Genomic DNA, 25,193 nt, shown 5'->3' with positions numbered 1-25,193 from the left:
ATTTCAGACATCAAGTGAATGATGATTATGATTGATTGCTAGGTGCTACGTACATGCGTCGCGTCAGGTGCAGCTATGGTATCCTGGGCAGCGTGGGTGTCGGTGGCCTTGGCGGGGGGATACAGGGGTTAGGGTACGTGACACATGAGTGGTTGGTGAGTGCGTTGCTTAGGTGATTGATATGTTCGCAGGTTGAGGGGACTGGGCGCGGCAGTGGTACGTGTTGCAGTTGGTGAGTGCTGCTTGAGTGATTGATATGTCTGCAGGCTGAGGGGAGTGGGAGCGGCAGTGGCACGTGCTGTAGTTGGTGAGTGCTGCTTGAGTGATTGATAGTTTGCAGGTTGAGGGGAGTGGGAGGGGAAGGGGAAGATGGGAAGGGATTTAAAGGGGGATTCCTGTAGGTATTGTGATAATGGATGTAAAATGCGTGAACAGTGTTTTTGCTGTCCCTGGTGTTGTACGACATGTAGTAGCAAAAGCCATTGCGTTGACTGTTTTCAGTTCTACATGATGCGCACAATAGGCATAGACTCGAATTACAAGTGCGCCACTTTCGGTTGTGAAACCAAATGTAGAGGCAAAGAGTCTACATGTAAATGTGAGTGTTGTAAAAAGAAGTGTTCAAGTGGACAAGTTACTAACTGCAGTGATGCACAGTCCCCCGGTCACTCGTCCTCCCTTCGTGCTCAGCAGCAAGCTGTCAATCAACACAGTTACGCCAACCCCTCTGACTCAACATCTTCTCCCCCTTCCACCGTCGCCCCTTACATCATCGTCCCCGTCGCCCTCGTCATCGTCGTCGTCTGCGTCATGATCTACTTCCGCATCCGGCCGTTCCACAGGGTGCGGTATCTACTGCGCAGCTGATCACAATAACCTTATCGGCAACTGATATCTAATATTGTTGACAGTAGTGATTGCGTTGATGGCCAATCACATGAGCGGTGAGGTGACAATACCACTTCCCCCCAAGCCATCGCCGCCGTCATCGTTGCCATCATCGTCGCCATCATCCTGCTCGACCTGTGCATCTTCCGCTTCCCGGTGGGCCGCAACATCCGCGATTTCCTCGTACGCAAGATACCCTTCTGCATCGCGTTCTACAGCTAAACTCAGCAATTTGTTAGCGCTGAAATCGTCATCCAAATTCCACTGATCACCTAACTGGCAACTGACATCTAATGTTGTAGACAGCGTAATGGTTGCGTTGATGGCAAATCACATGAGCAGTGAGGTGACCTACCACCTGACCAAAGTGGTGATTAACACTCACTTTATCCACTCACTCACTCACTTACTCACTTACTTCATGTCACTTTACCGCTCCCTCTGCTGTGGCACTACCATGGTAGCACGTTGACGCATCTGATTGCATTGACTGTTAAGTTCATTTGACTTGTAGTGACATCTCCATATATATTGCCAACATACGGGCACATTTACACATATTTTTTGAAAAGTGCTTTTTGTATTCCAGACGTAACAAAATGATCCGCAATATTCGTACGTGCCAATTCAACATCACCTCTGAATGATGGCACGCCAAATCTTTGCTGTAAGGACAGTGCTTGAATAGATCAGATTGCCACAACTATCTAAGGTGGATAATACGCATATGTCGACTGGTATACCTTTACCCACCCACTTCATATTAACCATTCGCCCCCCTCATCAGCAGATTAGCCGTGTACGATCACTGAGAGGTGCAATAGAAATGACCGCAGAGTAGCAATGTGTAGCCTACACCATTGATGACTTTAAGGTCCGCCATGCCTGTTATGTGGCCATGTGATTCATGCCGCTGCTGGTTCAAACCAAAGTCCTCCCAGCGTAGCACGGATATTTAGTAATAACGACCGGTAATCGTATATTACAGCATTCGCGTTACTTTCACACATATATGGTTACCGTCGTGCACATATTTCACGCTCTCAAACTGCAAATATAGCGTCAAAACAGCGGTGAAATGAGGCGGATCAGTTGCTCTCCGTTGAAAGTCAGGCTAACATACACTAACGGAAGCAATCGTTGTGGGAATAGAATCTATTGCAACTTAGCGCCGCCCATGTGAAAGCCGTTTGCAAAATTCAAGGATAACTGCGGCCGCATAACACACCGCATCGAAATCACACGGTTCGGGATGGAACATCCACCGATTAAAGCTCTGTGGCTGCTCCAGCCAACGCATCATCTCCATATCAATGCATATTAAAAACTACAATTACGAGACTTTAAGTGTAGACATCTTAATTGCCAAGAAGATCTTGTACCGGATTAGGCGGCATAATGTGAACACAGCTAGGAGAACATGTGTTTTGGAAATGAAATAAACGTGTCGCAACGTTCATGTGTCATGCTACGCGAATCGCCGGATACGGAAATTCGTCGCATCCCATTAAAGTAAGAACTTTTATGCTAATGACGAACCAAAGTACAAGGAGTTTCTGCGTGCCTTATTGTGACTGCCGGATCCGTAACTACCAAGGCTTGGAAGACGCCGTAGGTTTTGTCAAACACTCTCAGAAACCCCTCTCACCATTACGAACACAGATGCGACGTTGCAACTATATTAACGTTGTACGACATAAGGTGTCACTTCCCTCTGAAATCTACGTAGGAGAATGACATGTGTTCTGCATGCCAGGTTAATCATACGGATCTTGTTACAGTTGGGCAGCTTGGTAGCCACATCTTTACAACACGAATATTTGGCTAATTAAAAGCACAATAAACACAAATTTAACACTCATTCATTAGATATTAAAAGCATCTGTGCTTTGTGCACCTGCCATCAGTACACAGCTGATAGCACACCGGCTTTTTAAATAGACAAAAAAAACCTCGGTTAATAGAGGTTGCCTCACTTAAAGAAGCTTTACAAAATGGTGTACAATTCGTTGACTGATGTTCCTCACAACCTCAGGGAGGGTATTGACTGGCTGATAGCCTTGAAGGGTACTGATGGTGAAAAGAACTTGGCGGCGATGGGCTCTGCGCTTTACGATTTGCTCGCAGACAAGCCTGTTGGCAAAAAAGTGTTACCAGCTCTCGAGCAGATAAAGCCTATTACTAAGCAATTCTTAGAGAAACCGGGGCTGAAGGGCCACTGGTCCGTAAAGAGGCTGTTGGGGAGATTTAGCGAACCTATGAATAAAACTATTTTCATGTGGTTCAAGCATCAGTGGGGATACTACGCAAGTGATTATGAAAACATCATACAGACGGAGGGTGTCAAACTTAAAGACATGGTAGAGAACCTAGGTAAAGTTGTGCATGGTACTGAGAAGTTCTTGGATGATATAAAAAACCCTGACGAGTACAAGTCGGCTTACAGTTCGGAGGCGACGTGGGATGCGTCATGCGCAAAGAACCCGGAAGCGTGTGCTATGGTTCTGGTTGGTATTGCACCGATGCTGTACGCAGGTCTACTATGCTTGTGGAATGCAAGCGATGATGCAGCCGAAAAATGGCTGGTTATCAATGCTAACGAGCGTTTTGAAAAGCTATTGAAAGCTTTGGATTACAAAGAGCCGGATTGCAAAGATAATCTGTCTGCTGCTGCTGTCCGCAAAGCCTTATGCAGTTTGGATAATTCAGTGGACATCCTCTACGACTTAGCTGGATTTTGGGCATTCTATTAAGCAGATATAGCAAATGATCAGTAAAAACAGCTTGCTAAACAACAAATTTCCGTAAGGGTTCACAGTGAGTTGGCGCCACGAATTCTTGGAATGTATTTCAAATAGATAGAATGTGGTAACAGCATATTTCGTAGATACAATAGCCATACAATTTGCTGCTACCGTCAAATAAGCCAACATATAGTTCTTTGCATTCCCGATTTGTTCTCACGACGCAATTTGACGTGCTGTGGTTATAGCATAAAACACTTCAGTGCCCCTATACCTGACGGATGCTGCTTGGAGAACCGCAGCTTAAAAGCCACGCTTCACAGTCACAAACGTCACGTTAGTTATTATTAACTGCCGCGGTGGGTAAGGTCCGTCGCCGGAATGCATAACGCCTGATGCGCGCAAATCACGTTGAAACGTGTAGACTACCACGTAGCAACTCAATGTTTTATAGTCGTTACCTTTGTTCATGAATTTCATTACATAGCTCCGGGATGCAAGTGTATTGTCGTGTTCACTGTTGTGAACTGCGCATTTAAGACCGTTATGAATTGTGTGATTGCTAAGCTCCGCAAAGCGGTGCTAGCAGGCAGTGCACGTGGTTCAGAGGCGTGATGCGAACTATGACTGATGACAACACTACGTACCCGCAGCCTACAATAGTAGTGTGAGGCAATAGTTCCGCAATGCCAATAATGGATTCCAGTAACGTAGCCACATAGCACACTATAAAATGAGAGAACACAATACTAGTAGTGCATAATAATAACAAGAGAACATAATAATAATGGCTGAAGAGTTGGGTCACATCGCATTAATGGTAATGTTTAAAACTCCTTAACCATCATATTAATATACGGTCCACATATATGTATGTTCATGACAAAAAATTGGGATTAGCTATTCGGGCGGTGAGGTTTAAGCGCACCTGGGTTATGGCTACGCCATCAGCCGCATGCAGATACAAATTATCCTTTGATGATGGGTTGGGGGGGCGTCCAGTTTGTAAAACACACCGAATTTTGTCAACGATGCATCATTAGTTCGGCTTTTTATGACGTCTTACTTCAATTGGTAAACGTAGCTGATAGGAAGAGTTTACGCGCCACCATTTTCTAGGCAAGGTGTTCATCTAAGCAGGATTGTTGGATTTAGGTGACGGAAGTATGGCTCAAGCATGTAGCTGTGGAAGTGTAGGAGGTAGAAAGTGCTGCGCGCCGGGTTGTTCCGGCTGTAACCGGGGTGGAACACTTTGTTCATGTACATGTTGCGCGGAAAAACAACAGCAAAGCATCAAATTCTTAACAATATTCTTTGGATGCCTACCTGTTATTATATTGATCATTTTCACCATTCACTACATGGTGGAGAGGCGTATATGGCCCCTAAACAATCTCCACGATTATATCACTAGTCTCCCTGACATATACAACCCATACGAGAGGTATCCACCGAAAGACCAGTATTAGTTTAGCGTATACAACGTAGCATTTAATAGAACAACTATGTATTGTTAATGGAAATATGTACATTCTCAGATCATGTAGCTGTCTGGTTTTTGGAATACGGTACAGCAATGTTCTTAAGCATTTCCCCCTGCACTCCATGCCTCCACTCTACCAAACTTGTCATACGCCCACCCGACCACTTGGTGTCGTAATATTCAGGCTGTGTATGGTGTTATGGTCGCCTCGTCCTCAAACATCGCCCTGCGCCAACAGTAACGCAGTGCTTCATGAAACAAAACCACTCACGCAAAAACCTCACGAATCGTTATATAAATCGCATGACTACGTAAGTGAATGGTATATGGGGTTTTGCAAACATTAAGTTAAGTTTGGTTCCTCTCGGCTGAACGTGTTTAGTTCAGAGCAATGAATCTGCCATAAGGGTTTAAAGGTGCACAAAGAACGACGCACTTATCCAATTCCCATTCTAGCTCTAACGTGTCTTGTAAGAGGTACTTTAAAACATCGGGCAGAGTCTCAAACACAAAGGCGAATTTTTGCGTGTTTTGTACGACTTCAGGTATTCCAGTTGCTTGCGGTTGATCGCCCCCTTTCTCCGTTCTCTAACGAAGCAAATGGCGTCCAAAGGATGCATTCCGTATTCCACTAGTGCGACGCAGGCCAGGACGGGTGCTCTGCCGAGGCCAGCGACGCAATGAACCGCTACTGAACCATTGTTTGCCACCACATCTTTAAGGATTTGCAACCACTCCGCGACGATCGCGTCCGAAGGAGCCTCTCCGTCGTTAAATATGAGTTCTCTAATAGCAATATTCGCGGCAGTGATGGGTGTACAGTCATAGCTGGTTTCGCATGTTCGTACGAGGCAGGTGACTCCAAATGCCAACATCTCGTGCAAATAAAGCTCGACGTTCGAGTTATTAGGTGCATCCAAAATCAAAATGCGGACCTTGTGGAACTCGATTTTCGTCGGCTTGTTAAGCACGTAGCTGTGTGACCCGTGAGAATCCCTCATATTGCCAAACAGAGATGTCAAATTGTACCCGGCAAAAGAATGTTGGCTCAAGCCAGAATTGAAAGCGTTCAGATACTACTCTCGCAAGTGCGGATATGGCCTGCGGAGTTTGATTTAACACAATCCCAATTAAAGAATATGGCGCACGGCAGAAGATCGGCTCACTGCATACTCACCGTTGCAGAATCGCAATGATTAGACGATCAACGAGAACGTAAGTTAAAAAAAGCAGACAAACCTTTGCAACCAGAATCTCTGAAAAACAGTTGCATGGATAGAATCGTAAAAATGAAAATGCAACTCTTACAAAAATTTCCTATCGCCGATTTATGCTATGATCCCCTAAATCCATGCGCACTAAACGCAGCCTGAAATACGGCGTAACCTCCTCTAAAACCTCTTACGAGCAGGGGTAATTTTTGCCCTGATCACGTTAGCCCTGGGCGACCAAACACATCGTTCTTTGCGGCCCCGGACGCTTTCCCAAGGGCTAAGGCAGAATTGCCGACATGTCCACTATACGGCTGGGCCGTTGATATACAAATTCCAATACATATACCGAGACAACTCGAAAAGAGCGGCCGCGGGAGTCTCCGATAGGATCTCACATTTCTAGAGTGGCCCTTCCGGGTATACGTATCTTGACATAAAGCAGCTACGGATATGGGCGTGTAAGTGCAACCCTATCCTTGTTCCGGTCCCTGTAAGCAATTCCCTACTGTTCAGCAACGCATCTTAAGTATCCCTTTTGATGACGGCCTAGCCAACAAACGTTGCGTAATCTGAACAAATATGAGTTACTGATGAAACGTGCAACAATAGAGGGGAAAAAAATGAAAAAGCATTCCCGACAAAAAACAGCTAATATGAAAAAAGTACGTCGTATAAAGCTCTGGCCGCTTCAGGGCGGCGCGATGGTTTAAATCGCTAGCCTAATACTGCCTTCGACACACCTCCGCCCGTAGGCAACAGCATTGGAGCGATACGAGAGCTTAATGGGTCAACATACAGTTATTCCTAACATAGGCACTGTTATAATTCACAAATAAAATATTCCAGTGTTTTAAGCAGCACATACCTGAGATGATCGGCAAGCGTTCGGTGAGGGTCACAGGGTGTACCTTGAAACGGCGCAGAAAGTACGTAGACCGTGTTACGGACAGCTTTAGCTGCGATTTGTTGGATCTAAAAAACGGAATGTTATACGGCCAGTCTCCCGCGTGCTAGCTCCGCGTATTACGTATTGTGGTGCCCTTGGTGCCTCCGCGATTCGGCCAGAAATCAGTGGTCGTTTGTGTACTCCTTTTTGGGCACCACGGTTACGTACCATTCAGGCAATATGGGTAAAGAGTTGGCAATGTCGATATTAGCATGTGGGTGCCGAATCTGGAACGCACATTATCCAGTGTCGCGGGTATGTGCTGTGGCGAAGGTTCGTAGTCGGCGTCGCCGTAATGCAGACACGTCTGCCCCTAAAACATGACAGTTATCGATAAACGCATTGCCTCCTTCCGCTTTGGCGGTTCCATATGTTAGGGGTGGCATTCTGCACCTCTGCGTTTTGCTGATTATGCGAGCTGCCGATCTTAGACTGGCCAGCAGCGTGGTAGGCGAGTCTAAGATGGTACTGAATACCCTTTATATGAGTCAAGAAGGTCATGCCGCCAATATAATTAAAGCTTCGTACACACATTGCGACGGAATCGGCGCTTTGCGGCGCGTGACGTCTCCGACGCGCGCAGCCAATCAATCTTGCCTAATACCAGCTATCCGTAGCTACGATAAGGCATCCGATACCCATGCGTATTGGTTGTTAAAAACTCGACGTGCTGTTGTTCGTCGGGACATCGTATACACCTTTTACGTCAAACGCTGCCGGTAGTGTCTATACCACCCTATTTTTGCGAGCTGCTTAGCTTCACGGCAATAAAGAACAACACAGCTGATATTTATTGACATAGGGGACGATTGAAACCCGTTGGAGCGCCGCTAATCTGCGACACATTAATACAGGCTGTGAGACGGCAAACGTATAACTAGTAGTCTCGCCAAGACTCGCCCACGCCACATACATAAAACATTGACAGCTCGTGTGCAACATGTCACCCGTGTTTTGTGCTAAGTTCCGGGTCTCAGGACGTGTTCAGGGCGTCTTCTTCCGTAAGTTCACGAAAGAAGCAGCCGACCGGCTAGGGATAAAGGGATTCGTGAGGAACGAGGCTGATGGCACCGTCAGCGGCGAAGGACAGTCACACAGTTTGTCCTCTATGGATGATTTCCGCCACTTCCTCGAGAAGGTTGGATCTCCTAATTCCGAGATCCTGTCGTGCGACTTCAAGATGACGGAGAAGTCTGGCGACTTAGAATACAATTCCTTTGATATAATCAGGTGATATTACATACACTAAGCCGCTGCCACAGCATCTACCAACCGGTTGTAGGATCCCTCTGAGTCGAGGTCGAGTTGGTTGTCCAGCATGAACCGTCTAACAATCTTCCTAAGCGAGTCAGCCATCCCAGTGTGGTAGGCATTAAACTTATCGAACCGGCACGCATTTGTCGGTAGCTTGAATTCTTTCACCGTCATTGTCGATATGTCCACGCTTTTGATGAGAATCCTGCGGTGTGATAACGCTAGGGACAAGTGTTGCTTACGTTGTAATTTTGTCGCGGTCGAAGTCGTACTTTTTCGGCAGCTGTCCTATAACAACGCCGTCAAGCGTCTTGAGCATCCGGTCGTTGTGGTCGCATATTACCCGTGCTGGCGCTAGGCCGTTTTTGCTGATTCTGATATACTTGGTCGTGTTTTCGTCCCTCCAGCATAGCCAGTTTGGGTTGTATCCACCGACGTAGCTCGCTGATTTGTCTACAAACACTATCGAGTCCCTGTCGTACTCGATGTTGTCAACTCTGTAGATCCATGGCACGCGTGTCCACTTACACTTACCGGTAATATGCGTCCCTCATCGTCATCGGATTGCACTCTTGGTATTCCACCATGACGAAACGGGGTCTGCTCTCCATAGCGCCAGATTCCTCGAGCCTGTAAAGTGTGACGGGATGCTTAGCACGTAACACTACCGATGGACCAGTATACGCACGCTTTCACCACGGCATAACTCACCTGCTTTTGAGGAAAAACGTTCGACACTCAGTGTCCGCGTTCGCCATCATGCAGCCATTGTACATCAGAACGTCAATGACGAAGTATGTGAGGTCCTCATTTGGGATCTTGTTTTGCTCGTCATAGTCCTTCACGATGCAGTCGAGTACAGTGGGCCCCTTGGTGAATGGAACACTAAATCTATGCCTTACGCGACCTTCCCTGGTGTATTCCGTGGCCCAGAAGTTGTTCACCTTGACGAGCACCCTGTGGCCCTCTGGGCGAACGAACAGCAGGCTCCTTTTCAGCGCCAGCGCCTCCTCCCTTATTTCAGTATCAGTGGCCACCAGGAACTCGTGTGTTGTGAAGACACTGGCAATATCTATAGGGAAAAGGTTGTGCCGCCTTGGTCCCCCCCGGCCCATAATGGCGTAGAGTCTTTCTGTTGAGTCTGCCTTGGCGACTGGCTGCCCTTCGTCTGCATCGTCCCCTTCTTCACAATATTCTTTTGCTTTCAACTCACCTATGTCGTCCAGTTTTATATCTTCGTCGTGTATTTCTGGCTCTAGTTCGTGTTCATCAATCTGCATATCAGTGATTTCTGTCTCGGCACTCTCCTGTACCGGGAAAAGCTGCTGCAATCTTTTAAAATAATTTGATCTTTTTGCTTCCACTACATTCATCCGGAGTTCCCGGAGGGACAACATGCGTCGGCTACGTGCCGTTTCGCCTAGGTCTATTTTTCGCGTGCCTTGCACGCGTTCCTGTAGCCGTGCTACAGAGTAGGATAGATTCGTCTCTTCCACCATTTTTGCAGGGCGACGAATCCGTTAGTACGGACACTAATCGTTCATGTCCAATAAGTTTTGGACAGCGCCAATCCGGCTGCGCGTTCGCGAAGCTCTTCGCGGCGCTGGGTTGTCTCTTATATCGTGGCTAAACTCTGTTATGTCGTTGTTTTTATAAAGTAGCACGCCGGCACTATCCAGGCGTGCCGAGGGCCCCCATAGGGCAGCTTCCACGTCAATTGTCAGCAGCAATTTTTTCTTCGCCCCCAGTTGAGCGCCTTTCCTGGTTGGCCTTCTGGCACCGGCTCAGTGGCGTCAGCGGGGAACTTGAGCCACAATGGCGGCTCACATGCTGCTGTTCAATTCTTATTTACATCACAACTCACCACGGCACTTGTACTGTGGGCATAGTGAGAGCCACGTCGGCGCGCCGATGTCGCGTCGTTGCCCGCTAAATATCCCACGGTAGACAAATCGCGTGGAATCCTCCCTGACCCATACCCGTTCCGGCGTTAGGATTGCGTTTTGGGTTAAGGTGTGACGTGTTGAGGTTCTGAGATCGACCAGACTTAGTCACGCAGGACGTCACACCGATGTGGCGGCGGGACGCGTTTGGCATCGTTGTTTGTCGCAGGCTCCGTGCTCATCTCATCCATTAAAAATGTACCATTAGATTATTCCAACCTTCTATGTATAATAGTCCTAGGACGGGTTTGCCAATGCCATTGTCGCCTCGCCAGGAGGACTGCTGCAGCCGGAGCCACGTTCGATTCTTCAAATGCCACATGCGCCGGCGGTAGGTTTCGTGTACCGCTTTGAGCATCTGCTGCGTGGTGGTTGGTTGCGGACAACATGGTGAGCGGCGAGGGAAAGAATGACGGCGACGGGTATGATTCGCCTGTACAGGCATACACACCTGTGTCGGTCAAGGACCGCATAGCCGAGTATAGCAAACGTACGAAAGGCAGAGCGTCGCCAATCGTTCCTGATCGCCGTGCTCGCGGTTTTTCGTCGGCGTCTGCCGGTGGAATCCAGCCTCCGAAGACCGACGGCGGCGATGTTGCGTTGGTAGCGCCGGCCGAAGCGTCTCCAAAATCGCAGAACCGGACGCAATCTACAGCTCGTAAGCTGAAGGCTCCAGATAAAGACGATTACCGCGACCTTTCGGCGCGCCCCGCCCGTATTTTTGTGGGCACTTGGAACTGTGTCTACCAGGAACCGGAGGAGTCTGTGATCCTAAAGCCCCAACAAAAAGACTCGAGCTGGAGTGATCGTCTGATTCACACTGCGGAATCGGTATCTCAGTGGCTGGGCCACGTTTTTTTCCGTCCCGGGCGCGACCACGGCGACGGCGCTACCGATGCCGGCGGAAGTGACACCCACGACACCCGAAATCAGCCAGACCCGCACCCTTCAGATGTCAAGAGCACAATCGCAGATGTCAACGACAGCCGCAGTTCATCTCCAGAAAAGGTCACGTCGAGTTGGCTGAAGGGTTGTGCGAAGGCTGCTTCGCCGGGCGCAGTTACCACCGTCAGCGACGGTGATACGCCTGAAATCTGCAGCGCAGTTGACTCGCCCGAAGTAAGCGTGGAACCCTCCATGGAGAAACCGAATGGCGTCCGCGATGGCGCCACTGGCGTGTCTGCGGGGTGCGAAGCGTCGTCGTCGGGTGTTCCGCAGACGCTTCGCCAGGCACCAACTGTTACGTTTGGCAATCATCACGAGGCGTCAACTTCCGATTGTTCAACTGCCCCTTCCCCATGCTCACGTGCCACGGGCAAATCGTCCAAAGTTGAGAACGTCTCCCCGAGGCCCGCACTGGCCCGTTTGTCGAGGAATAGCAAGCTTGGCAAAACGCCAACCGACTGCCCGGCTATACCGGTGCTATTGCGTCAGTCAACATTCCAGCTGAAGCCTCTGACCGTGGATGACGAGGAGCCTCTGCGGGACTGGATCCCCGCCGGCTATGACGTGTACATCATAGCACTGCAGGAGACGCTTTCGTGCAGCATGTTTGTATCCATCACCAAGTATCTGCAGCGTCAGTCTAAGGAAGAGCTGGTGCGCGTGCCGCTTGATGAGTACAAGTTGTCCGGTTATGGCGATGGCGCGTTCCTCCACACGAAGAGCACGAGCATCGCCGTGTGGGTGCGCAAGTCGTTGCTAGACTCAGGCATGGCAAAAGTTGACGCATCCAAGGCCATTCCGCTCAGCCGAATCAATCGCAGCAAGGGCGTCGTGAGCTTCCGCATGTCCCTGTGCGGCCAGGTCATCTGCGTGGTTGGCTGCCACCTCCCCACGAGCTACAGTGCGCGTGAGAAAGCCGCGACATACATCGTTCGTAAGCTATGCGATCTGTACGGCGGCCCAGGGTCGAACATCGACGAGGTTTTCCACCACGTGCTTTGGACTGGCGACTTCAACTTCCGCGTGAGAAACGTCTCCGCAGAGGAGGCACTGGCGTTACTGAACGCGAATCGCCTGCAGGAGCTGCTCTTCCACGACGAGTTGTACGGAGGTTCTGCGTCATTGTTCTCAGCGATGAAATTCGAGGAGGGTGTGGTCCGTTTCTACCCCACGTATAAGAAGCGCGACGACCGGGACGTGGCGGACTACTCGCGGGAGGGCTGGGCGGATGCGGAATACCACACCCGCTTCGAAACTCAGTGGTACAAAGGCGGGAATGTCAAGGAGCGTGTTCCGTCGTGGACGGATCGCGTGCTCAAGTGGTCGCTGCCTCCGCTGCGGACCTGCCTGCAGATCGACGAAGCCACGTACTCAGCTGCGCAGCCTAAAGTGAAGAATCTGCTGATGACGAGCGACCACTCCCCTGTGGGCTGCGGTTTGGTGCTGTGGAATCTGCGCAGCTCGGCCCACCTGCTTCCAAGGAAAAATCTAGGTTCAACGTATTAGATCTGTTGACTCGTCTGTGTTTTCCCCTCAAGAAACCAAAGATCGCGTCGATGCCGTATCGGCACAAAATATTGTCCGTTAATTTCACGATGTATGCCGTGCTTGCATTATTTGCGCTCTGCGTCCGTATCGCTTCCGGCAGCATACTGCTGTTTGGTCCGGTGCGCCCGAACACGCTGGCGTGCACCACCGACTACTACGGGATAGGAGCGGAGCCCCAGGTGCCCGAAAAGCAGCTCGAAAAGGTGAAAGACTTCCCCCAAGTGACGATCGCCCCCGTCATCGAGACGGCGTTTTACACCGGTTACGCCAACCAGCTCTCGGAATGCGTGATGCGTCTGCGCAAGGAATACCTCGAGCTGAACCAGGACCTGGTCTACCCGAGCGTGCTACACCGACTGAGCCTCTTCGTCGCTAAGGACTACGTGCGCGCGCACACGGCCATGGCTGACCTTCACATGCTGAAGATGCTGCACTTCTCGCAGCGGCTGCTGCTGGGTTACTCTAACAGCATCCTGACCGAGCCACCGCACCAAACGGTGGAGATTCGCGCCGAGAAGTACTGCAACGCCTGCGTGTACGTCGATGTATCCGAGAAGTTGGGGCGCTACCGCACCAAGCGCGCCTTGAAGCTCTCGGCGGAGGTGAAGCGCCTGGTGGCAAACATCAACAACATCCCGTCCGTGAAGGTCACTGGAAAGATAAGCCTGTTGGTCGACGCCTTCTGCGCCCCTTCGCTGGTGCTAATCGCAGGAGGACCTATTGTTTTGTTTGGGTTCCACTTATTGTTTTAATAGGTGGCACCGTTAAGCCGCGCGAAAATTGCGACGCTAGCATAATATACGAATATAACTAACCAGCAGATATAATATAAAGTCTGAATAACAATTTATAACGTTGTTGTGCTAGCGCATATTCGGGGGTATGTGGCGGAAGGTGCCATGCGTGGTATGGCGCCATCGTGGGTAATCGTATGCTGTTTTGGGCCCTTTGCAGCTTTAAGTGGGTATAACCGCGCAGTTCATCACCCTGCGCTATATTACATGGGAAGGAGTACCTGAGAAACCGAAACATGCCGCTGATCCAATAATGGAAAAGGCGGTGCCAGATCTTTCCACTCGGCGAAAAACTTTTCCGCGTTAGAAAAACATGTATTCTACGATCCAACGCATCATTTACACGCATGAGTTTAATTACACATGAGTTTGTATCTATTTTTCGATTTGTATTTTATTTGCTGCGGCATCGGTCAGCTGAATTTTTTAGACGTCACTTGTGGCCGATCGGCTTTTGAACCTGCATACCGTTCCTTCAACTCAATATCAAATGAGGGTGCCTACTTCGGCTTGCCTGGTTGTTTGCAGCCTGGTGGCTGGCGTGCGGATGGTCTCTGGAGGGCAATACGCCTTCACCCTGCCGATGTACGTGAAGGGCTTTTGGGGTTATGACAGGTACACTGGCGCCAGTACCAACCACGAATACCTGTCTTACTTCGACGTGGACGTGAATAACATGATGACCAACGCGAACAAGGTGGTCGAAGACAACTTTCTGGAGGTGATAAACGCAAGCTCGTTCAATCAGGTGTCACACGATGCCGCGCTGAACAACGAAGGCTCCAAGATGATAAACAAGATGTGGGCGCGCGACGTCATCAACGAGATCCACAGCTACAAGATGCAATACATCCACCAGCGTTACAGGAGCGCAGCGCAACAGCTGCTCAAGGTGCCGGTGGGCAACCCGGCCTACCAGGACATCGGGTTTGACGAGCCTCTGGACAAGATGGTGATTTACTACTGGGCGTACCAGCTGAAGCAGGCGTACGACGACCTCATGCTAAACGCTAGCAAGATGCATACTAAGTGGGGGGCGATAAAGAACAGCATAAACACCACCATGCCGGAGTCGGAGCCTAGTTAACAAATCGCTTTAAAAATGTTTGAACAAATGGTTTCGTTCACGCCTTCGGTGGGAATGTCTCTATTATTGACGAAACGAGGTAGCACGCCTCGTAGAACGCGTTGACCTTGACTCTGAGTGTCCGTGAATTGATCGCTTGTATGGCCCTGTGCATATTGTTCGGCATGTTTGGTGGCCACTTACACGCTGAGTGTGTTGCCCTGGCCCGTGTAAACTACAGTAGCCTTGCCCTCTTCTGTGCCCGACTCCGTTTGCAGCACCTTGAGCGCTAGTTCACAGAATCGCTCGGAGGGAAAGGTGACCCGAGTGGAGCTGCACGCACATTAGTACGACACTCCGCCCGTATATACACACACAAAGACGTTTCAGCACCGTGTCTAGGTTACGGCGGACGGCCGATCTAGCGACGCCGGCGCTCACGCGACTGGCTACGGCGAGGCATACTTACTAAACGCACGGTAGACTCGATTCGTCGGAAGTCATGGTCTAGATTTACTGGTCCTTACGCGGGCTCCGTGCAATGGTGTTTCCTATTTTTGGGGACCTGGTCTGGATTCCATCGCCCGGATACGTTGCTGCGCGGCTTGAGTTGGTGTGTGTTGGTGGTTACCGTTTGTACTTTTGCGCGTATATGTATCCGAGCGGAGCCACGACATTCACCAGGATAATTCTGATCGCGTCTGAAGCCTTGTGACCATCAGCTTACCCGAGTATATAGACTGGTACCAGCGCTGGGTGGCAGGCGTATAGACAGCTGCAGGTGGCCAACACAACTGCTGCGGTAGACCCGTATATCACAGGCACGCTCTTGCTTTCCTGCCCGCATATGTGCTCCACTAAGCATTTCATACCATGAGGAACCGCTGCAGAAGCGGCAGAACGGAGAAGGTTCTGCGCCGTGTCACATCGGTTTGGCTGTGACCTACACCACGTATAGTTGCATGTATGCGATCGCCTGCACCCCGTTGCTCACTGTTTCTGCCGCACTAACCTTCTGCGGGCATCCGAATCGCGACGAGACGAGAATGGCCACCAGAATAAGGCAGTTCATGGGCAGCGCATCCACGTCCCTGACGTAATCTTCCTCGTGTCCCCTGCAAATCCGTGATATGGCCGTTGCGTCGTAACCCACACCAAATCATAGTCCCGCGTTATTATGTTTACGATGGATATCACTGAGATGTTTAAGACGCTGCTTTTCGCAACCCACTGATTGCTAGCACGTATACCGTGTCGTAGCTGAACGATGACGTCAGCGTCTGGAAAACCGGTTGCAAAAGCTGTACAAAATTTCTTCGACGGCCTGCTCCCGTACCTGCAGCGCCAACTGCACAACGAAGGCGAATATGACGTGTCGGAACCGGTCTGATTGCATTATGTCGGGGGATGCGTGCCACTCACCTATCTTGGTCCTGCTTGCCGCGTACATGAGCGCGCAGAACAGCAGGTTCACCAGCATCGCAGCGACCTCCACGTATCTGTGCACTGTGTCGTGGTAGCGCGCACCACCCACTGTAACGGTATGGCGTCGTCCTTGACCAGCATGAACATGTGTCCCATGATCAGCATGGTGCTGCAGTGCTGCGTGAGCATCATGGTCTTGGGGCAGACATCCTTGAGCGTGTAGTTGTTGCAGACGTTTTCGCTGAGCCCGCGCAGGAAGTCATCGCTGACGTAGTTGGCGGGGTACGGCTGCCGCTTATACGTGATGCGCTTCCAGCGCGGCCTGGGCTCCATGCTAGCGGTACCTCAGGCTGATCCGTTCGCCCATGCGCTTCCGCCTCTTCTTGATTGCGAGCTTAGTCCTCTTGTTCCTGCAGCTGTAAACAACCCGCGCCACGTCCGCGTAGCACGTCGGCGATAGGCTGGGCAGCTGGTACGTCGTTTCACCGTTCGGCGCACCGACTATTGAGATACGGTCAAACAGGCTGTTACGCCAGACACGCGTCCAGACGGGACTTCCGATCAAGTATGCTGTGTCGCTTCTATACGATCCTTTGCTAAAGACAAGATTCGGCCTTTCGGCAGCCTTCACCGCGCCGGTCACGGCCGCTCTCCGCCCAGCCGAATACGCCGCCAGGAGCACACACCGCTGCGCCGATGAAGCCTTTAAGAGGGAAATCATAGTTCACATCATCGGTGTGTGATCGGCAGCGACTGATCGGCGTCTCCCTCGGGCTCCGCGCGGTGACGCAGTTGCGATGTGCACAAGTGTCACTACTTAGTTAGAATTTGATGTTACGGTGGTGTTTGCGAGGCTTGTCGCTTGTCTCCTGCTCGTAAGAGGGCGCGCCTTCTATGGGCACGGCATCGTCGTCGTACGCGCCTTCCTGCGGCAACCATGAAGGCGATTCGGTCGCACATTTCGCGTACCTGTGAAACCCGTGGAACCCTGGAGCGTCTTTTCGGTATGACCTGTAGGAATCCGTCCGCGGAGCGCTGCATTCGCACGAACTCCTGGCTGTCGCTGGCCTCCACTGCGCGGTCCGGCCACCTGCGTCGGCCGTGTGTAACCTTGTAGGATTCCTTACCTGGGCAGCCCGTACCCCTTGCGTAGCATCCCGCGCTTCTGCAGGAACTGCACCTTCTTCACCGCCTTCTCCCTGGGCGAGGTTATGGCTTGACGTGCTGATGCTCACCTCAGGTAGAATCGCTTCATCGCCTTCTTGTTGACCGGTGAGAGTATATTACGCCTGGGCGGCAGTTTGAGCGCCTTCCTGCCCCCCTTCTTCAGTTTCCGGTTCCTGCATGCCCGTGTAAGCGGTTGAGCGTCACCGTCCCACCTTAGCGCAAGCTTGGCATCCCACTCGAGCTGCAGCTGTAGCACCCTGGCCACCCTAGCGCTCACGTTTCGGTACTCGATGCGATGTTCGGGCGTGTTGAGCCGCTGTATGTTCTTGAGCACCGGCAGGTGCTTCTTCGCGAAGAAGGTGTTGACCGTGCCTGCAGTCGCGTGAGAGCGTTGCCTGCAGTGCCGTACCGTTGTGCGCCACTCCGGCCGTTCTGTGTAGGTAATCGGTGACGTTCCTTGGGAAGTCGAACGATATGACGTGATCAACGTGGCAGCTGAGGGCGCCCCTGCTAGCGACGTTGGTGGCCACGAGGATGTTGCTTTGCGTCCCGAATTCCTTGACGCTCTTGCTGCGCTGCTCGTACCCCATCTCCCCGTGCAGCGACGCGGCGTTGTACCCCCGTTCCCTGAGCGCGTGCTCCAGGAACTTGCAGCACTTGACGGTGTTGCAGTAGACCACGGTCTGGCGGCCGTCGCGCCGCGCCCTGATGTCGAGCTCCTCCAGGGTTTCGATGAGTCGGTCCAGGGGGTCGCTTTGCGCAATCGCCGTGAAGACCTGTTGCACGTTCTTGGCCACCGTGTGGCTCCCCGGGTGCGCTATTGTGACCCGCGCCAACCCGTCCGCATCGCCATCCAGGTGCGCGTGCAGTATGTGGTTCATCAAAGCGTCCGTCTTCGTTGCCGTGACGCATAGCGTGCGAAGCTCGGTTGAATGTATCATGTTTAGCACCTCGTTGAGCTGTTCCAGGTAGAACCCCTCGCAGAGTATGTCCGCCTCCTCCATCACCAGAAAGCGCAGGTACCTTATGTCGATGCGCGCGTCCTCGAACACGCCGTGTATGACCCGCAGCAGCATCTCCGGCGTGGACACTATAAGGTCCACGTTGTCACTTTGCTTCTTGCGCCCGGTTGCTGCGTGCCCGGCCGTGAAGGACGACTGCTTTTTGTAGCCCAAGCCGCCTGCAAAGAGCCTCGCCCTGAGGTTCATCTGGCAGCACGTTTCGAATATCTTCGACCCGATTTCCCTGCTTGGCACCAGCACTATGGCCAAGGGCACCATCAATGAGTCCCAGTCGAACTTGGGCAGTCCGCGTATCTTGGGCACGTCTGGCTTGGCTGGGGACCTACACGGTTTCAGTGACCTGTTAAGTATGGTTTTGTTGCGATATTCGTCCCTCTGCGGCCCCGTTTCATCCGATCCGTATCGCTCCACGTTGACGAGGTCGGCGAGTGCCAGGAGGTAGGTAGAGGTCTTACCCGTTTTCGCGCCCCCCACCATCAACGCAACATTGCCATACGCGCTCCCCACCACGTCGCCGTGGATGCGCGAATTCCGCGAATACTGCCTAACGGACCCGTCTGAGCACTTAACCGCCCCTTGGACCCACATGATTACCCGTTTCTGGAACTCGTCAAGCTCTGCCATCTTGAGTTTGCGCTGCATGTGCCTCGTTTCTTCCGAACGAAATATACGCGCCGACTCGTCGGCGGTGTGGGTCGCCGCATTAGCCGGTCTTGCTGCGGATGCGTACCCCCGTCGGCATACAACCAGACCGGGCACACCTTGTTCCAACGCCCGCCTCGCACCCGTCACCGCAGCACGGCGTGGCGTATTCGAACGCATTGGCTGACATTGCGCACTTTCATGTGATGCCGTGCCGTTGTACGCTGTTTTTTCGCGGAGTCTGGCACGCATAGTCGAGCACCGCCATGCAACGTCACTGCGGGCCGCCGACCGCTGCAACGCTCTACCCTCCACATTGCACGCCGCCAGCCTATTACCACGTTCCAGCAACTTGACACCCCCACTCCACCGCGCATAGCGTTTGACAACGCCTAATACGCAAGCCAAAGAGCTCGCAACCTCCAACGGAGCCATGGCAACTCAACAGACAGGCGACAACGACCCAAATAGGTTTCACCGACGACAAAGCTTCCCTGATCCGTACGCATACGGCCTTACGCGATCCCGCTACACAAATCCAGCGCTAGCGCGACAACGCCCTGCCAGGGCGCTGTGCGTCACCTTCGGAGCATCGCCTGGCGCCGTAGACAGGCCTAAGTGATGCGCTATATACAGCATTGTGACGCTACAGGTGTAACCTATAAAGCTGCGTTTGTTCAGTTGTCTAGTTCCGGCTTACCATGAGGCTGGAAGGCCGTCTATGGGACCGGGTGACGCCGCCCCTGGGCAGCGAGGCGCCAATCCGCGCCGTAGCACGTGATATTAGAGTTAGTTTTAATCTGCTGAGCGGTTTAAATCCGCTGCTGGGTAATAGGCTGGGCGCCAACACGACAGCGTATACAGCGCGAAGGTCCCCTGAGTCGCCGAAGTATGAGTGAGAAGCGCTACAGATCTTTCATGCAGATTTTAAATATCACTTGCTGTTTTTGGGTTGTATTTTCTAAGCGCGACACAAAATACGTAATCCTTACGCCGATGTAGCGCGCCCTAAGTGTGGTGATGTGTTAACATGTCGAGCGGTGGTTTTCCGCAGTAGCAGATCCGACTCACCGATCGCGTACGCGATGTGAGTTTGGGCGTCATTTTGATAAGTCAGGATTCGCCATCGGCGGCACTAATTGCCGTTCCATCTGATATCGTCCCGTGAGACCCATGGATGGTAAGGTGTTAGTTGCGCAAGAGGTCGTGGATTGGAGCTAGAGCGCTTCCACGCCGGAATCCTGCATGAGTGCTTTGATCGCAGCGCTTTTGCTGCATCTCGTTGTTGCGATGGCGTTACCTGCGCCCGCGCGCTACGGTTACGTGATCAGGGAGTACTCCGGGTGGTACCAGGTTTCCTTCAAGGGCGACGATGGCTGCAGGTACGCCCACGCGCCTGAGTCCACGTCGCTGTGGATCGAGCGTCCAAGCGCCGCGGTGACAGAGTCTGCGGATCCCCTGACGGACGAGTCTCCGGTGTCGGAGTGCAGCGCCGATGCCATTTTGGGCATCATCAACATCAACGGTTCGCTGTACCTGAACACTGTGGTGCGGTCTGAGCCGGTTGCCAATGTGTCGTTTGACCAGGCGACAGCGGTCGACTGCCGGTCGTCGCCGATCTTCAGCGTCAAGACTGTGCACATGTTCCCCATCGACGTGCCGCGTGACAATGGCGGCATGCCGATCGGCCGTTACGACGACCCGGTGCTGCTGGGCGACGATACTGTGGACTGGCAGAAGGCGCAGTTTGACAACTCCAAGAACGGCAACCCGGCGTCGCGCGACCCGGGTTGTGTTTACCCCGTGATCGACATCAACGCGGGGATCATCGGGGACCTCAACCGGCTGCTGACGACCGGGCACTACTACTCGCGCGCCGCCGACCTGACGCACTCGCTGCAGCGCCAGTGGGAGCGGGACATGCTCCCCCTGCGTCCGAGGAGGTTCCCTGCTGAGTTTTCCGGGAGGCTCGCGTCGTCTCCCAACGGCCTGTACGACGGCTTCCCCGACGCGGACGAGCAGTCGAAGACGCTGTACGAGCTGGCCGACCCGATGTTCAACTGGAGCCAGGGCATGGCTCACAACATCCCCCCTCACTGGCTCACGGTGCTGATGCAGGGTTACGTGGGCTACTGCCAACAGAGCTGGCACGGCAAGCGCGTGGAGGTGCTGCTTATCGGTCGCCGCAGCGTGTACCGCGCGGGCACGCGTCTGAACGCGCGCGGCATTGACAGCGAGGGCCACGTGGGCAACTTCGTGGAGAGCGAGACCAGGCTGCGTGTGGACGGCGGCCCGTGGAAGAGTTTCGTGCAGTGCCGCGGCTCCGTGCCCGTGTTTTGGGGCCAGCGCAACATCTTCACGCCGGCCTACTTCACGCGGCCTATAAACGAGAGCGAGCAGGCGTTTTTGCTGCACCACAAGGACCTCAGGGACCTGTACGGTGACAACGTGTTCATCTGGATTTTGTCGCTGCTCGACGTGAAGGCCAGCGAGATCTTTTTGGTGCAGGCGTTGGAGCACCTGATGCAGACGTTCAGCAGCATGCCCATCCAGCTCATCAAGTACAACTACAACGAGAAGGTGAAGAAGAGCGCCGTGGTGCCGGAGCTGCTGGCGTTTGTGAACACGAAGCTGATGGGCAAGCTGCGTAGCATGGGCTACTTCGACGGCTCCATCATGTCTGTGAAGGACGACGTGGCCGTGAGCAAGGGCGTGGTCGAGCACACGCAGCGCGGCGTGTTCCGCGTCAACTGCCTGGACTGCCTCGACCGCACGAACGCCATGCAGCTGATGGTGGCGTGGGTGTGGCTGGCCGACATGCTCGACCCGCACGGGCTGACCAACATGTACGAATACACCGAGGACGGCGATAACGACTTCAGCGGCTCGCTGCGCCAGTTCCGCGACATGTGGTGCTCGCACGGCGACGCCATCAGCCTGATCCACGCGGGCACTGAGTCGATTTACTCGCAGCACATCCGCGAGGGCCGCCAGTCTTACGGGGCGTTCTTCCACTACACGAAGACGATGGTCACCCGGGCGTGCAGCATCGTGTTCTCCGACGAGGCGCGGCAGGCGTGCCTGAACCTGATCCTGAACAACGCCGGCGGTTCCAAGGACTCGCCCAGAGCGGTTGATACCGAAATAACCGTGCCCGAGCCGCAGCCGTCGCAGCCGGCAAGCCTCGGCAACCTGGTGATCTGGTGCGGCACGTGGAACATGAACGGCGCCGCGTTGTCGAACCAGGACAACATCCACGATTGGATGGCGTCCGGCGCGGAGAATGGCGCCGAGGTGTTTGTGTTTTTCCTCCAGGAGTTTGTGGAGCTGTCCGTGCTGAACGTGCTGAGCGGCCGTACCGAGGAGAACAAGGAGATGCTGTTCAACGGCAAGATCCTGCGCGCCCTCGGGGAGCTCTACCGGGGCCGCGGCGTGAAATTCGTGCACCTGAAGTCGTGCTCCATGGTCGGGCTGTACATGACCGTGTTCGTGAGCTACCGTCTGGCCCCGTCGGTGAAGAACATCGAGACGACTGCGGTGAAGACCGGGTTCAGCGGCAGCGTCGGCAACAAGGGCGCCGTCGGCATGCGGTTCTCCATCGGCGGCCACCAGGTGACGTTGGTGGACGTGCACATAAACTCCGGGAAGCTCCCCACCCGCGTGCGCATCCAGGAGCTGGACGGCGTGATGCGGAACGTGTTCCACGAGCACGCGCCCCGGGTGCTGTTCGACTCCGACCTGTTCATTTTCGCCGGCGACTTTAATTTCCAGGTCGTGGTCGACGACCGGTACACCACTGCGGACATCTTCCGTCACATTTACGGCGGCGGCCTGGACCAGCTGCTGCGTTACGACGAGTTCGTGTCCGACGTGAAGAACCAGCTGCCGTTCGTGAGCCGCCTCCAGGAGGCGCCCATAAACTTCGACCCCACGTACAAGTTCAAGAAGGGCACCGACTTCTACGACGCGAAGCGCACTCCCGCGTGGTGCGATCGCATTTTGTACGGCGGCGCGGGCCTGCCGACCCGCGACCAGCGGGTGCACTGCCTGTTGTACCGCCGCCACAACCTGATGATCTCCAGCGACCACAAGGCGGTCTCCGCGCTGTTCGTGCTTGAGGCGCAGAAGGCCCCGGAGCCCGAGGAGGACTCGCCGCTGATCGACCTGTGAGCGCCGCGTGCGGCGCGAGACCGCCCTCCGACCATCACCGTGCTTGCCTGGCAAAAAAGCTGGGCGCATTCCGATTCCGCGCACTACCGCGCGCGATGCAGTTACACAAACGGCTAACATTAAAGTTTGTTTCGAGATTATGTTTTTGCACGTTGATTGGTTAGGGCGTCATGTCATGTTGGTCCTGCTGGAACGGCGTCGCGCCACTTCGCTTCAGTGGTAGTGGTCGAACACGCCCTTGTTTGAGAACAGCGCCTGAGCACTATGCACTGCTTGTCAAAGTGAACTAACGTTGACAACTTCCTTGAGGTGCCATATGTCGACGGTGCTGCATACCTCCCTGATCGAGTGCATGGCGAGCTGCGGGATCCCCACGTCGACCACGGGCACGCAGAGCCTGCTGGAGAGGAACGGCCCCACCGTGGAGCCGCAGGGGCTGTCGTTCTGCACCCTGAAATCCTGCACGGGGACGTCGCATGAGCGCGCGGTCTCGATGATGACGGCCGCCGCCCTGAGTTCCGTGGCGTAGCGCCCGTTGACGTTGCGCTTCATGACGAGCCCCTCGTGGAAGTGCGGCTGGTGCGTGTCCGAGTGCCGCTCTGGGTAGTTGGGGTGGATGGCGTGCGACATGTCCACGTTGAGGATGAGCGCGCGGTCCTTGGTCTTGCCCAACGACGCCCCCAGGGAGGCGTACACCTTGTCGATCCATTCGACCGTGACCTGCGAGTCGGCACCCGACGACATCTGCGACCCCATCTCCTCGTAGTTGTACAACATGATGCAGGTGACGAACTCCGACTCCTCAGCCTCTGCACCCATGTGACGCGCAACGCCGCGTGCTCGCAGCACCCACCTTTTCCGTTGACGAAGTCGATGAACCCTCCCATGGCGCCGAAGCAGGACGCCAGGTTGTCCAGCCTCGCGCACGACAGGAACTCCTCGTAGAGCCCGGATAGGGCGGACTTGGCGTTGTCCATGAGGCACAGGTCCATGTCGACAATGTCCTCCTCCTTGACCCCGATTTCCCTGCGAACGCGCATGAGCCCAAACACGCTTTAGAACCCACTTAGCGACGTACGCCAAGATCGGCTTTGAGCTCTTGGAGTTGAGCTTGTGCACCGCCTCTGTAGACACGATGCCCCTGAGGTGCTTCTCCTGAGGGCGGCATCGGTGGAGTCGGCAGCGGCAACGTACCCTGTTGAGCTTCAGCACCTCCCGTTCCGCCGAGTGCTGGAGGTGTACCGACAGGTTCGGCACGACTATGAGCGGCTTGGCGATGCGGACCAGCTTCTCCTCGAGCAGGCCTAAGGGGTATAGGCGCGCCTCAGGCAGCGGCAACTAACCGTTCTTGCGCACGATAACGCGTCCTGCCAGCCCGAGATCGCGATCCAGCCACGTGTGCCAGAGGCCGGAGGTGTAGGTGAGCGACACGGCCTGAGTTCGTTCGGTGGAAGGAGGCGCTGTCTCACCTGGTTGAACGCATGCGCCGTGCTCTCACATTTGTACTCCAGCTTGAGCGCAGGGGAGTCGGTGTGCCCCGCCGTGATCAGCAAGCCTCCCTTCTCGGCGTTGAACTTCTTGCCTGCGCGAATTGGCCGTTGGGAGCGTTGCGACATACCGACGTGGAACGCCATCATCGTGGCGTTGGCGTCCGCCACGTAGTAGGTGTTGCCTTTCTCCAGGACCCATGGCGCGCTGTTCACACATTAATATTTCCGTCGCGTAGGAACCCACAACTGGTCGAGTCGCTGCGCGGAGGGGTGGTTGTCTTTCAGGTACTTCTCCAGCTCGACCACGGAGTGTGCGGGAGAGCCGGTGTTGTCTAGGTACGGCATAAAGCCGCGCACGAATCGTTGAGCAGCGCTGAGCGTGGTTGCCTTGAGAGCCATCTTGATGTGATTTATGTTTTGTGTAGGTGGTGGTGATCGGCCCTAGCTGGCTG

At 53.6% G+C, this 25,193-nt stretch overlaps 13 protein-coding genes across 13 annotated transcripts; 7 read left to right on the top strand and 6 right to left on the bottom strand.

Moving 5' to 3' along the window:
- Nucleotides 1-53: 53 nt before the first annotated feature.
- BBBOND_0109900 (hypothetical protein) lies at nt 54-401 on the top strand (the record flags this gene model as incomplete). The annotated part of the gene is made up of 4 exons (XM_012911424.1): nt 54-133; nt 192-216; nt 267-307; nt 341-401. 4 exons carry the CDS (start codon nt 54-56, stop codon nt 399-401), a joined length of 207 nt encoding a protein of 68 aa, XP_012766878.1.
- A 532-nt stretch (nt 402-933) lies between these two features.
- On the bottom strand, nt 934-1,311 carry BBBOND_0109890 (hypothetical protein; the record flags this gene model as incomplete). The annotated part of the gene is made up of 2 exons (XM_012911423.1): nt 934-1,171; nt 1,307-1,311. 2 exons carry the CDS (start codon nt 1,309-1,311, stop codon nt 934-936), a joined length of 243 nt encoding a protein of 80 aa, XP_012766877.1.
- A 1,571-nt stretch (nt 1,312-2,882) lies between these two features.
- Nucleotides 2,883-3,641, top strand: BBBOND_0109880 (hypothetical protein; the record flags this gene model as incomplete). The annotated part of the gene is made up of 1 exon (XM_012911422.1): nt 2,883-3,641. One exon carries the CDS (start codon nt 2,883-2,885, stop codon nt 3,639-3,641), a length of 759 nt encoding a protein of 252 aa, XP_012766876.1.
- Nucleotides 3,642-5,597: 1,956 nt separating this feature from the next.
- BBBOND_0109870 (tyrosine phosphatase, putative) lies at nt 5,598-6,116 on the bottom strand (the record flags this gene model as incomplete). The annotated part of the gene is made up of 1 exon (XM_012911421.1): nt 5,598-6,116. The coding sequence occupies one exon, from the start codon at nt 6,114-6,116 to the stop codon at nt 5,598-5,600; it is 519 nt and encodes a 172-aa protein (XP_012766875.1).
- A 2,099-nt stretch (nt 6,117-8,215) lies between these two features.
- BBBOND_0109860 (acylphosphatase, putative) lies at nt 8,216-8,509 on the top strand (the record flags this gene model as incomplete). Its single annotated transcript, XM_012911420.1, has 1 exon — nt 8,216-8,509. One exon carries the CDS (start codon nt 8,216-8,218, stop codon nt 8,507-8,509), a length of 294 nt encoding a protein of 97 aa, XP_012766874.1.
- Nucleotides 8,510-8,520: 11 nt separating this feature from the next.
- BBBOND_0109850 (SNURPORTIN1 (RNUT1 PROTEIN) (RNA, U TRANSPORTER 1), putative) lies at nt 8,521-10,028 on the bottom strand (the record flags this gene model as incomplete). The annotated part of the gene is made up of 4 exons (XM_012911419.1): nt 8,521-8,734; nt 8,772-9,026; nt 9,064-9,159; nt 9,241-10,028. 4 exons carry the CDS (start codon nt 10,026-10,028, stop codon nt 8,521-8,523), a joined length of 1,353 nt encoding a protein of 450 aa, XP_012766873.1.
- Nucleotides 10,029-10,859: 831 nt separating this feature from the next.
- On the top strand, nt 10,860-12,923 carry BBBOND_0109840 (INOSITOL 5-PHOSPHATASE, putative; the record flags this gene model as incomplete). The annotated part of the gene is made up of 1 exon (XM_012911418.1): nt 10,860-12,923. The coding sequence occupies one exon, from the start codon at nt 10,860-10,862 to the stop codon at nt 12,921-12,923; it is 2,064 nt and encodes a 687-aa protein (XP_012766872.1).
- Nucleotides 12,924-13,012: 89 nt separating this feature from the next.
- On the top strand, nt 13,013-13,717 carry BBBOND_0109830 (hypothetical protein, conserved; the record flags this gene model as incomplete). Its single annotated transcript, XM_012911417.1, has 1 exon — nt 13,013-13,717. The coding sequence occupies one exon, from the start codon at nt 13,013-13,015 to the stop codon at nt 13,715-13,717; it is 705 nt and encodes a 234-aa protein (XP_012766871.1).
- Nucleotides 13,718-14,249: 532 nt separating this feature from the next.
- Nucleotides 14,250-14,846, top strand: BBBOND_0109820 (hypothetical protein, conserved; the record flags this gene model as incomplete). Its single annotated transcript, XM_012911416.1, has 1 exon — nt 14,250-14,846. One exon carries the CDS (start codon nt 14,250-14,252, stop codon nt 14,844-14,846), a length of 597 nt encoding a protein of 198 aa, XP_012766870.1.
- Nucleotides 14,847-15,338: 492 nt separating this feature from the next.
- BBBOND_0109810 (PHOSPHATIDYLINOSITOL GLYCAN, putative) lies at nt 15,339-16,583 on the bottom strand (the record flags this gene model as incomplete). Its single annotated transcript, XM_012911415.1, has 7 exons — nt 15,339-15,429; nt 15,553-15,662; nt 15,698-15,768; nt 15,834-15,930; nt 16,070-16,126; nt 16,162-16,324; nt 16,360-16,583. 7 exons carry the CDS (start codon nt 16,581-16,583, stop codon nt 15,339-15,341), a joined length of 813 nt encoding a protein of 270 aa, XP_012766869.1.
- A 488-nt stretch (nt 16,584-17,071) lies between these two features.
- Nucleotides 17,072-19,063, bottom strand: BBBOND_0109800 (helicase, putative; the record flags this gene model as incomplete). Its single annotated transcript, XM_012911414.1, has 6 exons — nt 17,072-17,176; nt 17,220-17,340; nt 17,378-17,449; nt 17,486-17,590; nt 17,630-17,789; nt 17,827-19,063. The coding sequence occupies 6 exons, from the start codon at nt 19,061-19,063 to the stop codon at nt 17,072-17,074; spliced, it is 1,800 nt and encodes a 599-aa protein (XP_012766868.1).
- A 1,308-nt stretch (nt 19,064-20,371) lies between these two features.
- Nucleotides 20,372-23,251, top strand: BBBOND_0109790 (endonuclease/exonuclease/phosphatase family protein, putative; the record flags this gene model as incomplete). Its single annotated transcript, XM_012911413.1, has 1 exon — nt 20,372-23,251. One exon carries the CDS (start codon nt 20,372-20,374, stop codon nt 23,249-23,251), a length of 2,880 nt encoding a protein of 959 aa, XP_012766867.1.
- Nucleotides 23,252-23,527: 276 nt separating this feature from the next.
- On the bottom strand, nt 23,528-25,140 carry BBBOND_0109780 (aspartyl aminopeptidase , putative; the record flags this gene model as incomplete). Its single annotated transcript, XM_012911412.1, has 8 exons — nt 23,528-24,060; nt 24,105-24,277; nt 24,318-24,406; nt 24,446-24,555; nt 24,595-24,685; nt 24,721-24,833; nt 24,870-24,946; nt 24,986-25,140. The coding sequence occupies 8 exons, from the start codon at nt 25,138-25,140 to the stop codon at nt 23,528-23,530; spliced, it is 1,341 nt and encodes a 446-aa protein (XP_012766866.1).
- Nucleotides 25,141-25,193: the final 53 nt, after the last annotated feature.

The sequence above is a fragment of the Babesia bigemina genome (assembly GCF_000981445.1).
Source record: "Babesia bigemina genome assembly Bbig001, chromosome : I".
Classification (NCBI taxonomy): Eukaryota; Apicomplexa; class Aconoidasida; order Piroplasmida; family Babesiidae; genus Babesia; species Babesia bigemina.
The sequence above is the reverse complement of the archived record's forward strand: the minus strand, read 5'-3'. Positions and strand labels throughout refer to the sequence as shown.